We start from the raw sequence: 14,137 nt of genomic DNA on the forward strand, positions 1-14,137 counted from the left end.
TTGGGAAGAAACATCCAAACCAATCAATTTGTTACTGTATTGAAAAAGTTTTCAATATCAACAATAAGACAAGCTATAGCAAGCTAAGAACTTTTCTTCATTGCAAGTTCATCTTATTTTCTGCTTCACTAATATTATCTAACAAAAAGTGACATTTGTAGATGCAAATTTTATCGCCATTCCTGTAGAAAGCCTCCCATGGAGAACAGTAATCAATTTCTGCAATCTGTTTAAGCTGAAGTTGAACTTGAATTAAATACACATTAAGTATTGGTTCTAAAAGCAAAACAAAGCCAGTTTACTTCCAACTTGCACTGTTCCTACAGTTCTCTGTATGGTGTCTCAGAAGCTGATCTTCTCATTTGAGAAAATTTATTTGTACAATAATTCAACAGTACATACAGAAGATGCCCAGCTCAGCACAGATACATAAGTATTGTACTCTTAAAAATGATTTTAACTCCAAGTAGGAAAAGCAAAAAAAAACAAACTGTAGTATACAGTTCTAGTGCTTCTAAACATGTGGTTATTCAAAATTTGTGACAGACTTCAAGTGCTAGCATCATCTGACATAGCTGAAGTCTATTATCTGCAAGCATTTACAAATTTAACTTCAAAATCTCATTTTGCTGAATTTACAATCAAGAATTGAGATATTTTTATATTTAAGAGAATAAACACTTTAAACATAGCAGCTTTAAGAACATCTTCATGGAACCTGATCTTTCACAGCACTTATCAATACAGCTTCTATACAGCATGAAAGTGAACATTAAGTATATTAACTTCACAATTAGAAATATTTAAAGCAAACATTAGCTTCTATATTCTAGTGCATAACAGACTCAGTGAATATTGTTTAATTCTCCGACTTGTTTCTAAAAGTAAAAAACAAAGCAATGCTAAGCAGAACCAGTTATCAGCAGCTGAACTCAGTTCTTCTAATATATAGGTAAGCACATTGATGAAGATCAAAGAAAATTTCAGGAGGAAGAGTCTTTTCTCTATTTTTCTCCAGCATATGAAGGCCAGTCTAACTTCCAGTCATAAGCTTCAAATCCATGAATGGTTTAGAAATAATCTGGACTATCTTTCTGGAAAGAAATTCTTTGAAAAGTATTACTTCTTCCAAAGAAGTAAAAAAAAAAATAGTCTGTACACTCAACTTCAAAATTCAGGTTTATTTCAATGTACAACTTCCAAACAATTAAGTTCCTTAAAAAAGGTACCAATGCATGAGTAGTTTATCTTCTCATTTTATATGGAGCTCTCAATATTAATCTGAGTCAGAGTACAGTATTCCTGTTATTTCTGTCCCATCAACAGTTCTAACTGTACAGATGCTGCTTTAGACCAGCAGCTCCATTCAGGTAATAGTTCAAGGCTTGATAACTGGTCAGAAAGAGGTTAAATCAGTTTACCACTGGTACCATATCCACTCTGTATGGAAATGTGTTTCAGGACAAGGTTACACAACAGAAAAACTGAGCCTTGAGCTTCATCCCACTGAAGCTGAAATAGCATTCTGCAGGAAACCCTCCTCCATATAGTCTTAAGAAAGTGACAAACAGTGCTTCAAAAACTAGAAAGTTAATATGGAAGAGCATAAAAAACAGACTTGAAAGAGGAAAATGAACAGTAAGAACTAAAGAAAGCCGGTGTAGCAACAGAAGTACTGGCATCAAACCCAGTGGAAATGGATTCTGTTCTCATCTCCACTTTCAGTTTCCTAAGTAAACCCCTGTCCCCCCTGTGCCTCAGTTCCTAACTTGCAGAATGATAATGGGAATGTGTCTACTACTAACAGGATCATTACACAAATTTAAATTAAAAGATGATCTGACAGTGCTCAAAAGGCTGTTTTATTTCTGGTATCCCAAAGCAGATATATTTAGTATTCTCAAAAAGCAATCGGAGATGAGTTGAAAGAAGCTATGTTACTCTACCACGTAGTAGCAATTCTTTCTTGCCTCCAAAATTGACTTGCATAGAATACTTTGAAAAATCCCATATTCTGACATTCCTGACAAAAAAAATAATCTTAAAAAAATTTCTTAGTGCAACTATGGGTACAAAAGTATTACTAGATCAGAAATAGGACAAAAAAACAGAAGGAAAGAAAACTCATTTATAGCTTTACAGCAAGTGCCATAAAAACTGATCATTCAAAACCTATCTGCAACTTCTTCCAAGTATGCCAGCACTAACATGGGCCTTTACATGAATTTGGCATTCATAAAATGAACTTGATTTACAAACCAAGCCAGGAACAAGTCCTATATATCTGCTGAAAAGCAGAAGCAAGGAGTGCAGAAACCTTCTCTACGCTGCCCTGCCTATAATCTTCTGAGCTTTCATTCCCAATCACAGGTTCTCAGACTGACTATTTTGAACCTCCAACCAGCTATTAGATAAGTGGACCCTCAGTGAGGCCTCATGTACTATCTTCACACTTTCACGTCATCCACCACAGAGAAATTATTCAATGGTACCATAATCGTATGAAATGTAGACATTAGAAACAGTCCTTGTATTTCCTTCCAAGTTGCCTTTTTCAGCCTAACCTTTGTTCATGAAGTGAAGCAGTACATAACTACGTGAATATTCCCTAACATGACAAGAAACAGCTAGTAGTATATGTCCCCTGCAAACCAAGCACAACTATTTTACTTGGGCAAGTAGAAAAAAGTAAATGCTTTTATACGAGGTATACTTACAGAGTGCAACTTTTTCTACCTTCAATGTAGAGGTACTAGAAAAGCGTGCCCCAATCATCACTTTTCACATGTTTACTCATTTCCAAACACTTAAAAAGAAAATACAAATTGTTTATAAAATTGTTTTTGTTGTTTATTTTAAATGAAGCTGGTACAGACAATGTCCATTCAAAACCCACGTCCCAGGCCAAAAGGTACAAACAAGAGTGTCAAAGTAACACCTGTTGTCTGCTGCGAACATCCTTGCATGAATACCTGCATGTACTAATTGCTATATGAAGTTAAAATGCTTCTGGGATCTTCTGACAAGATTTAAGAATCATTAGGGTTTTCAATTCTATGTCTTCAGCAAAGCCATCTCTGGAGCAACGTACAGATGACAACAGTTCTAGCTTTTCCACTTCCAACTCTGATCTTCTTCGCTGGGCCATCAGCACAATTTAAGCAAAATAGCTCTGAGTTATGGATACACAATTTCTCCACAGTTTAGTTCTGAAAAACTTCATCTCGCACTGAAAGTTATAGTCCAGGAGTGAAACAGTCACACATCAAAACTTCAGGGCAGATATGGAAGTCATTAAGAACACTCGCCCACCTGGCAGATCTTACAACCTTCGTGCCTGAAATGCACGAACCTAGTGAACATACAAATGCATGTGTGTACATGTATTTCTAAAGGGGAGGGCAGAAGGGAAAAGGAGAGCAGGGTTGCAGCTGGATCACAAAAGTTCAGCACAATGAAAACAGAAACAATAGTGTATAATGAGCACGAGAATTCAAAATACCAGATGCTTGAAAATAAACTCCCAGAGATGGGGTGCCAGTTTCAATTCAGTGTTGAACACCACATTACAAAAGAACTATTATTTAAAAATAAAAAAGGATTAAGGGGAAAGAAAACAAACAGAAGGATCTAAACTGTTGAGTGACCCCCCGTCTGTTCCTGATAAACTTCAATCACATCTTCCTCCTCCATCCCCAGCTGTGAGAACAGAAAAAACAGCACAATTGTTATAAATCTGGTGTAATCTGTTATTATTCAGAGCAGGTCCTAGACAACCTATACAATGCTTTGTTGCGCTGTCCCATCGTAATTTGTCAAAAGACAAAGGGGTGATAAATTTTTTAATTAATATTTCACTACCCATCACTCATGATTTTTATTTTTTATTTTTTCCTTTAATCATATACATCTTGGCACATCCCAAAGTCAAAGCAACAATCTGATCTGGAAAATCTAAATCTACTTGTGGAGCAGTACACACCAGCTTGGAAGTAGCTAGTTCTACTTTTCTCGTAACCCCTTCTTGGGTAATAGATGCACAAGGACATAACCAACAACATAGTGCAGTATGCATAGTACTGCATAGTAGCACCAGCTGTGTAGCCATGTGGCTTATAAACAGCACGCTATTATAGCACAAGACAGCTAAGACCTAAAACTTGCAACTCAAAGCCTGTTTACAACTGTTCTCTCAAAGAAAATAGCTTGTTGAATTTCACAGTGCACAAGTTGGTCTAATTTGTTCCAGAAGCTCATTATTGTAACTCAGTTTTTCCTCCTGCTTTATCATTGCAATTGGTAAAAGTCACTGGACAGCAGAACTAACCTATTTTCTGTTTATTTACACTTCCATCTAATAAACGTGAACTAAATACTTATTTGTTCCAAAGCCAAACTGAAGGTCTATCTCAACAACTGACCAGTTCCCTTAGTCTTTTTTCCTCTGCTGAGTAACTACACCCTCCCTTCTGAGGGAATGTTACACATGTAGGTCCAATTAATGTTTTTTCTAACCCGTGTATAAACCTTTTTAAAGATTCTAGTCCGACAAGTATAGTCAGACTACATTTGACTAAATATAGTCTTAGAAAGTTGGCTATATTTAAAGAAACATCTTCAATCAGATGAACGGGCTAGCAGAACAGATAAACTAACCAATTTTGTATTTAGTTTTTCCAGTGAACTCTCTATACGTAACACTTTCTAGACAGAAACTCACCTCCTTGGGGGTATGATTATCAGTAATTCTCTGACCCTCAAAGAGAAACCTGAGTGAATTCATTGGAACACCCTAAAAAAAACACACAAGAAAAATCAATTGAAACTTGCATGTATTCATAAGAAAACATTTTCAAGAAAACCATCACACATGAAAGCCAAAAAGGAAAGCATTAGTTCCTGTTACAAAGGGAGCTCAGCTATTCTGTTGCCCCCATGTAGACTATTAAGTGACTCAAGGAGAATGATAGTGCTGAACTGCATGTTTATTCTCAAGTTGCACTGGAATTCTAGCTCAACAACTGGGAAGATTCCTCAGCTTTGTTTTGTACTGTTTTGTACGGCATGCCTGTGTTAAAGCTGAATACCATACTTCACCCCAGTAAGTAAACTGAACGCCTCACCTTTTTCTCTTCTTTCCACTTACTCTACGAGCACAACAAACACAAGTGAAATATGACCTGTTTTGGGCATCAATTACATCTCAAGTATTGCTTGCAAATTTTTAGGTGTAACAATTCATAGGAAGGAAGGAAAAGCTCTTCACACTGCTCCAACAATCCCTCTTGGCCAATTTGGAAGAAATGTTTGTGGTCCCTCTAAGAGAAAGATTACTTGACATCAAAAACAGCAACTCTCCAGAATTCAGCCCAGGAGACAGATTTAGCTGTGTCTGTCGAAGCATGTATTTCTTGAAAGTAATCTGCACACATGCATTTCCAGTCAGTAAGAGTCCTGCATGAATAATTTCCAGTATTTTTTTTCAAGTTTCAAGTTCTTTGATGAATCACAATTTTAAGAATTTGTGTTTGGCTACAAGTATCTGATATTTAATCTTTTCTTTCCTCCTCTAATAGGATAGCAAACCGTATAGTGGCATGCAGATATCAGCTTAAAAACACTGAAAATCTGATGTGAACAAGGTGTTTCTACAGAATTGACAAGTTCAATTTGTATCAAAGTATTAAAATAAAGTATTTCATATGATTATATCTGAATATAGTCATATATATTATATACAAAGTGAACTACAACATGAGTGCTCAAGAAAAGGCCGCACAAGGCATCTATCCCCAAAGCTGGAGGCAAACTAGGCCAGGGCTGCTGGAAATAGCAGCAGTGAATCCACAATATCTGCCACAGAACCTGGAAGTGAAGTTATTGTCCTAGAACAGTAGTTACTATTTACCTACATCAACCATTAATATTGTGTATTTCTTCCGCTTAGGGCATAACAGGTAGCATTGATTGATGACCATATTAATGATAGTAACAGCGTCTAAGGCTGCCCTCATCTTAAGCTGCAGTCTTCTACAGCTTTAAGGGAATTTCATTTGGATCAAGAAAATTTTAAAGTAACTATAAACTCCTGTCCGGGCATTTTAAAAGATAACTTCTAAACAGCCACTATGTATTCAGTATCATTGTTTCACAAACCTGTCTTTGACAGTACGATTCTTTGAGTTTCTTGAGGTGCGTTGTCATTTTCACCTTGAAGTGAATTTCACTGCTGTCCTAAGAACAGGAAAGAAAAAAGTTACTCTTTCTAGTAACTACTTATTTTATCTATGGTCATTTTAAGACCTTCATTGATAAAAACTTACATAAAACTAGCACTGAACAGTTTAACCATTCATTACACAATTTTAACTATCCCTGTGCATACCTTAGGGGCTAAGTCATCCTAGAGGTTCATATTACGCACTCAATTCATTACTTTTGCAGGAAGTTCTATTTTAAAACAGGTGGCGTAACATAACCTTCAGCTCACTACGGACATCTTTGGATTTAAAAGTACTAAATACCATACTTGTTTCACACTCTGTGCTCCCCTCTTTAACCAGCTGATACTCTTAGAAAATCCAAACATACATATGCAGGGGACTTCTGCTTTAAGATTCCAAAAGACAAGTTAAAACTTGCATTTCAAATATATGTGAAACCTTGATCAATTACAGCAATTATCCAGAAGATACAGGTTGACTTGGCAACAGAACACTAACCTAAAATAAAATCTTAGGTTTCATTATTCCTTAGTCCCTTCTACCAGCTATAAGGTATGAATAACTACATCTGTCAAAATGGCCACAGATAAAACAGACCACAAAAGGTTTTGCTCAAAAATCTCGTGGGTCACGCTTAGCTTTTGAACGTGTTCTTGTCATTGCTGATTAAACCAGCAAGAGGTAGGTTAGTTTAAGTCAGTCCTACTATAGGTCATCTGTCTCCAGTCAACAGCCTAGCAACCACACTAGTACTCCAACAAACAAAATTGAGTTAAATCAAATGATTTCGGGGTTCTTTGCAGAAAAGGAATTCTGTTCAAGAAGTATCTGGACATCTATTCAAACAACTTAAGTTCAGACCTGTAATTCACCACTTATTACCAACAAGCCTACCAACAAAATCTTCTTCCTATTCCTATCTAAGAGAGTTGATCTCACGGTTAGGGTACATGAATTCCAAAGACCTGAAGTTAAGACGATGCTAACACATTACCAGCAACTGGTAAATAGCTTTTTTGGGGGTTGGAGGGGAAGATAAGCATTGAAGAACTGAACGTATTAACTTCCATCTGTTCATTTCTATAACTCAAAAATTCACAGCATCCACCAAATGTCAGTTATGTAAAAACTCACCTGCCCAATGACTTTCAGTTTAATGTATTCCCCCTCTTTCTTATCTCCTAAGTCCTCAGCTGAAGGCTTTGCTTCCTGGAAGAAAAAAACATTTCAAAAATCTGTAATCAAAATCCAACACTTATTTTCACTGGACAATATGTTGGCTGCTGTATTAAATTCAAATTATTCAAGGTACTTCCTGTGTGTGTGAAAATAGTAACATAGAATTACGATAGGCTGTCTGCACGCAAGAAGTTAAAATGGAAGGAACACGAAGAACATGAGAAGGATCATTTGAAAAGATGACATGCAGAAATTGGAAATATGATTTTATACTAACTCCTAATCAAGCAGTCAGCAAAAAAATAGCAAGCGTACCAAGAGACTCAGATACTTGACAAAAATGGACAGCACGAGTAAACAGAAAACACTTAGGACACCGTATCAGCGTGAGGAGTGAACCGTGAAACATTTTTCCATCTAATTGCATCAACAGCAGTTACTGCTTTCAAAAGGATGGTAAGCTGCCTTTTCTCTTACGACAAAAAAACATCAATTAACAGCATCCTTCTGGCATGTTTGTTACAAGATTAATTCTTAAAAGTTAAAGTTGTACTTCTAAGAACTACAATGTTTTGATATCTTTCCAGGATAAGAATTAATTGTACATGCAAGTTTGATTCAACAATTCAAGCACTGATGCTCTTCAACTTGGTTTAAGTATTACATTCTATAAGGCATGAATCAAGGACAAAGTTTTCATGTTCACTGCTGATAGATCAGACAAGCCAAAAATCAGGCATTATTAACCCTATTCCTTGCCTGTCACTACATATTTTGGATAAGGCCTTTGGTTACATTCCATTACAACACAAAGAGGTCTTACGCAGACACTGCCGCAGATCCAGATGGTGCTTGATGAAAAACCTCCCAAGGAACAATGATACCCTGCTGATCATATTTCAAATCTACCTTTTATATTCTATTGCTTATCACAGTAGACAAAATAAGCAGAATACGTACAGGTACCTAAGGCTTATGTTTTCCTAAACTGGGGCTTTTTTGCTGAGTATGTAGAAATATCATGGACTCCACCTGGCCTGAATTTTGTTTTTTTAAATACCCACCCGGCACAACCTGGACTGCTGGGACTGATGTATTACTCTTCCAGCTCAAACCAAGAATTGACCTCAAGCCTTCAAGAAACTAAACACTCTCTTAGGTCTCCAAACAAGTCATTTTTGAAGCATTAAAGGAGTCTTCAGCAGTAACAGCAACCAGGCTCCCCAAAGTTTTTCCTTTCTATCATATCTGAACTCTAATCTCATGGGACTATTTTCAGGTATAAAGATATGCTGGCTTCCAGTCCTGACTCAGAGGAAAAAAAAACAAAACAATAACCTGAGACCTGCTTTGATAACTTGCACAGACAGCATTTTTACTGTCTACATGCACGATTACTAACCTCAAGGAATTAGAAAGATTCAGATCTCTACTGATGCAAAATATGTAACAAATTGTCTCCTGTTCTTGCTATCACTTGAAGAATTTATAAGAACATCCTGTCTTTTTACATGACATTTCCTATCAGTCACTTAGTTTACCTTTGCATAAGAACTGAATTGCACAGCAGCATATTATCCCAACAGTAGAGGTATTTGTAATAGTTCATGCACTTCTAGGCATTGTACCATTGACCTATTTAGCCCTCCCAAACAAGTCATCTTGTAGAAGGTATAACAAAATATCATTACTACTATAACAGCACCTCTGGCCAATACAACTGGAAAGGAGGGATTCGTAAGATATTTGATCCCCACTCTCAGGGAAAGAAGACTCAAGTACCAAGAATTAATAGGGAAAGCTCCAAACCGTAGAAAAAGTAGAGGGAATCAGAGTCCTGAAACACCATACCATAAAGGTGCTTGTTTAAAGCCCCAGAAACCTCCCACCCACAAAAATCAGGGCAAAGACAGAATTTCAGGAAAAGAGAAATTGGATAAAACCAATATTGACCAAAAAGTTTTTTTTTTTTTTTAAAAACAAAAGGTTTGAAACCAGAGTACAAAACCCATCAAGACTGATACAGCTCCCTGCATTTTGTCAGTGCTAGCTATACTGCCAGTCAATGCCAAATGGTAAAGCCAGTAACAACAACAACAAAACACACTTAAGAACAAAGAAAGCAAGGAGAGCGCAAGTTACTAAACTACTACCACTGGCTAACAAAATCCCGGATAAACAATCCACAAGCAAACCTCCAGACTTTTACTCGCACTGTGAAAAGAACTAGTGTTTATTGGGGCATCACGAAACCTTACATTAAATGAAAAAAGGAAAAAAGCACCACACAAACAGCACAGGAATACCACAATGCTAAGTTCTAACTTTACATCAGATCCCTAAAGTTTTAAAGGCTTTGTCCCACAGCTTAACCTAAATAGCACAACGTGAAGTAATATCTCACATTGCTATCAACACCAATCTCACGACCTTAAAACATCTGAAGTTTCTTGGATGAAATGCACTGAGCGTGCCAGGTATTTGCTGTTGCAGCTAACAGAACCACAAAACAAGCATTGTAAAAGTTGTAGGTTGCGGATTTCCTCCTCCAGTTTTCTGAAGTGCTCAAACTTCAATGTCCAAGACTTACAAAGAACATACTCAGTATACTTTAGAACTTTTAAACTCAAAATTGTAGAAGGAATAAGATTACAACACACTTCCTAACCCAGCAAATAAACTCTTACATTTGTTACACGAATGAGAAATTACATAGCATTGTATTTGCAGTACGTGAAAAGAAAAAATGCCTGCATCTAGATTCAATTAGAGCAAGAACAGCCCAAGATTCTTCATGGTAGGGATTTTTTTTTCCTCTGCCAAGATCCCACCAAGCAGCTATGTGTTTTTTGAAGTTTGCCCTTTTTACAAGTACTTTTCTTTATCAAAAAAGTTAATTTCCTACTGGAATCAAAGTAACTAAATCAAGTACACTTCTTGATTTATACCTAAAAGGACAAGCCAAAATTACAACTAGGGACAAATGGTGTCATCTTAAGAACTTAATTCCAGGTCCCCAAGGAAGACATAGTAAGCAATGCACAATTCTAGGCAATCTGTTATTCCAGTGGGCTTGATAAACAAACTAATAAGACCTACTGTTCTGCATTACTGTACATTTCATGGATGCTTCAGCAGCTGTTTAGCTCTTGTTGCACAGTCCCCCCAACAGTGTGATACAATATATGATAATGTTTATCTTATCTCTCTCCAATAAATAAATAAATAAGGGTCATTAGCCAAAGCCCTTTAAGATACGTACTCAAAAAAGGACAACATATACAGTGAATTTTATACATTTCAAGCAGCTCCAAAGAGCAAACACGTATATGTTATGTATGTGTTTTAGCAGGACTGGGCTGGAAAAGGAATTACCTAATGAAAGCTGCTCTGTGTTAAAACATGCCTTAGCTCACATACGCAGAGCACTACAGAATGGGTCATGCGAAGACAGGCCTACAAAATCTACTTCAGAATTTACTTTTCCTTCACATGCAGCCACTTTCGTGCATTTCACTACACAGGAAGCGCACCCTAACTAGTTTCAGCAACAAGCTGTGCTTATAGCTGCACACTCGGGGACAGAGAGAGGCAATAGCACCCTCACCCACAGAGCTGCACGGGGCTTGAAAGGCAGGGGTCAGGGGAAGAAAACCACCAGCATGTACAGCACTGGTTTCTATTCACGGGTCACAACATATCAAGGTTATTCTGCTAACGAGGCACAGTATATACTAAGTTTTGGATACTTTTAATTTCCTGGCTGGCACTGAAACTATTCTCGACTTCACAGCATTGCAGGAAACCTTTGTAGACACTGACATGGATTTTTCCAAATTCAGATTGTCACGGCAACGTTAAAAAACCACTGCCATCTGAAAGCAATAGAAGAGATCAAGTGAAACAGAACACAAATTAAAACTGGAATGCTGTTTTAACTTTCCACCAGCAGGCCACATAGCCTAAAGCCATAGATACAGCAAAGGGCTGTATGTGTGCCGTGCCAAGCAAGGCAGGAACTTGCCGTACGAGCAACTACTCGCGTCCCTGCCTGGGAAGTCGCAACCGGCAGCAACACAGCGAGGCACGAGAAGAGAGGGCAGGACAGGGTCCCGCTGGAGGACTGGAGGTTTGATGTAGGCAATGCCGAACGGGGAAGGCTTGGGTTCTTCCCCTTCCTTTTTCGCTCCCCAGGCGACGGAGGAGCTGGCAGGCCAGGCCAGCTCCAGGGGAGCAGCGTCCTACCGCACGGCCGGGAAGCGGAAAACGAAAGGAAGCGGCTGCTGCGCAGCGGAGCCCCGCTCCCGGGGCTGTCCCGGCCCCATCCGAGGAGCAGACCGGGGGCGGAGAGCGGGGCGCCCCCACACGAGTCCCCCGGCCCCGCGGTCCGCAGGGGGCGGCCGGGCAGCTCCGCCGCCGCCCCCCGGGGCCGCGCGGCCCCCCGCCGCCGCTCCTTCCCCTCCGCCGGCGGCTCCCCGGGCCGGGCCGGGGGCGACCGTACCTGGTCAGACATGGCTCGGCCCCGGGGCGTGCGGCAGGCTCGGCTGGGCCGCTGCAGGCGCTCGGCTCCTTTCTCTGCCCGCAGCGCAAACACAGGCCGCGGCGCGGGCGGGATTTCCTGTGCGCCTGAGCTCACTTCCCGCACGGCCGCCCCACGGCTCCTCCCCGCCCGCCGCCCCCGGAGGGCCCCCCGAGCCCCGGCGGCCTACCCCGGGCTGCTCACGGTCCTCCGGGGCGGGCGGCGGGGAGGGGAGCGCTTCGCTCCGAGCGGCCGGCCCGAAAAAAGGCAGGAAAAGGGTAAAGGTAGCGTAAAATAGCTCCGCAGAAAGAGGAGATCCGTGACCGCTAGGTAGGTTAGCTTTACCAGCTGCTTTGGGGGAAGGGTAGGAGGCATCGCTGGGCAGAGCATATCGAGCCACATGGTCTTCGACCTCCGTTTACTGGGTTCTTCTGTAACACCAACCACTGAAGCAGCTGCACTTTGTATCAGCGCTGCTGTGCCTCCCTGACTGAAAGACGTGCTCCAAGTGTAACAACGTCAGGAGATGCACCTTCGTCAGCCAGTGAAGTACTACACAGTATTTAAACTTCTGTGAATTAGTTTTAAACACAACTGCTAAACCCTACCAGAATTAAGAAAAAAGACATACTCTATACAGAGTTATAACATTAAGATGACTTTTCTCATACAAGACCTGGCAGGCAGGAAGGCCTAATTTATTGATACTACACCAAGCTGACAGTAAAAGCAAATTATGAGTTCAAAAACACTATGGAAACCAACAAAATAAGCTATTTAATGTCTTTAAAGCAACATACAGTACTAACAGAATTAAAAAAACATACTTTATGTTACCATAAACTCTGTTACTACTCACAAACAAAGACAGTTTTAAAAGCAGAAGAGGAGCCTTATAGTGATATCACTACAGCCTCAGACTCTGGCATGAAACTTAAGTGGAATTCTAAATTTTACTTATTGTTCCATAGAATTCTGTGATAACAACTAAAGCTCCCACAACCCAGAGTTCAGTTACCTATCCCTATGCACAACATAAAGACACAACAATGAAATCTGCATACATGCTAAGTATCCGTAATGCTGACTCTCTGCCCCTTCTTACTCACTGTGGTTACAGATATGTTACATCCCCAGGGTACAAGCTGTATTGGTGCAGTACCTGCAAAACTGGTCTCTGTTCAGCCCATAAGACACAGGCATGTCAACAGAATTCATAGTTTTATTTTTTAGCAGCCTAAACACAACAGAGAACACATTTAAAAATAAAAATAACACTTTAAAAAAGTCTAAATATACACACCCAAGCCTCCTCCCCAAAAGCCCAAAGCCCTTCCTGCTACTGCAGCCACCACCAACGCTGCATTACCTCCTTTAATAACCTCACTTTATTCTCAGGTGTATTATAACTTCTCCAATTTCTCTCATTTGCAACTACCGTCAAACAGCTGAAATCAGTAACATTCACCTCTTAATTCGAATGGAAGTTTAACTTCCTTCTCCACAGCTGTGCATGCAGTTCAAGAGGCAAGTGGTGTAGCATTTTTAAACCTATTGGCCCACCTATGCTGCACAAAGCCTCTCCAGCCTGTTGAAAACAGCTTTCTTAAAACCAAACTTCAACCTAGACAATAATCTGTAATCTCATAATAGCAGTGCAGTTGCTTGGGAGGGGTTAGTGCTGGCAGAAAGGATGAATACCACGTTCTAAGTGAGTCCCTGAGCCAGCAGCACTAAAGCAGTGTTTTAGAAGTAGAGAACCTGGAAATTGCCTTTTTAGCTGAATGTCACCTCTGTGGTAATGTTATGAATTCTTGGACATAATTTGGTTACAGTGTCTGAAGTACAAAAGTCTCTCCATGTGAAAAAATGGGGATTATGTGTAACCCGGTACTTCTCTGACTGTTGGCTTTCCAGCGTAGCTCCTACACAGGGCCAGGAGAGGCAGTAAGGCAGCACTGACTCATAGGAACGCCCTGCGGAACGCACCATCAACCCCCGGAGTTAATCAAGCCCAAGTATCGCTCCCTTCCTGCGGGCACGAAGCGCTCTGCCTGCGTTCAGCGCAGGTAGCGGTGACCACAACAGCAGCGGGGATTTCACAGGGCGAGGGCTGGCTGTGCCCTTACTCGAGCGGCGGCCGGCCCCCCGCCGAGCGGCGGCCGAGCCCCGCGGGCACGCTGCAGGCGCTCCGCAGCCGGTAGGTGGCAGCGGC

The 14,137-nt window shown here is 40.3% G+C and overlaps 2 protein-coding genes across 5 annotated transcripts in view; one reads left to right on the forward strand and one right to left on the reverse strand.

Annotated features, from left to right (window-relative positions):
• Window positions 1–6,150, forward strand: part of LOC308198298 (uncharacterized protein) — a 49,726-nt gene extending 43,576 nt beyond the window's left edge. For all 3 annotated transcript variants that reach the window (XR_013953803.1, XR_013953804.1, XM_080600532.1), the window contains one exon: window positions 5,229–6,150. The gene's annotated coding sequence lies outside the window, so the exon portion shown is untranslated. The remainder of the gene's footprint in view (window positions 1–5,228) is intronic.
• On the reverse strand, window positions 2,829–14,057 carry SUMO1 (small ubiquitin like modifier 1). 2 transcript variants are annotated; one of them, XM_080600537.1, is made up of 5 exons: window positions 13,912–14,057; window positions 7,359–7,433; window positions 6,157–6,234; window positions 4,721–4,792; window positions 2,829–3,699 (listed from the first exon to the last, which is right to left on the reverse strand). In XM_080600537.1, exons 1-5 carry the CDS (start codon window positions 13,912–13,914, stop codon window positions 3,631–3,633), a joined length of 297 nt encoding a protein of 98 aa, XP_080456663.1. In that variant the 5' UTR covers window positions 13,915–14,057; the 3' UTR covers window positions 2,829–3,630. The 2 variants fall into 2 exon arrangements, with proteins under 2 accessions (XP_080456663.1, XP_080456662.1); XM_080600536.1 differs by lacking the exon at window positions 13,912–14,057 and adding an exon at window positions 11,905–12,064.
• Between the last annotated feature and the right edge of the window lie 80 nt (window positions 14,058–14,137).

This window comes from Anser brachyrhynchus (assembly GCF_964034855.1).
Source record: "Anser brachyrhynchus genome assembly, chromosome: 7".
Taxonomy (NCBI): domain Eukaryota; kingdom Metazoa; phylum Chordata; class Aves; order Anseriformes; family Anatidae; genus Anser; species Anser brachyrhynchus.

Coding starts and splice junctions, on each gene's coding strand:
- SUMO1 (XM_080600536.1), bottom strand. Junction 4,793..6,156: donor AATCGTACTGTCAAAGACAG/GTTTGTGAAACA, acceptor TGTTTTTTTTAG/GGTGTTCCAATGAATTCACT. Junction 3,700..4,720: donor ATAATCATACCCCCAAGGAG/GTGAGTTTCTGT, acceptor CTGTTCTCACAG/CTGGGGATGGAGGAGGAAGA.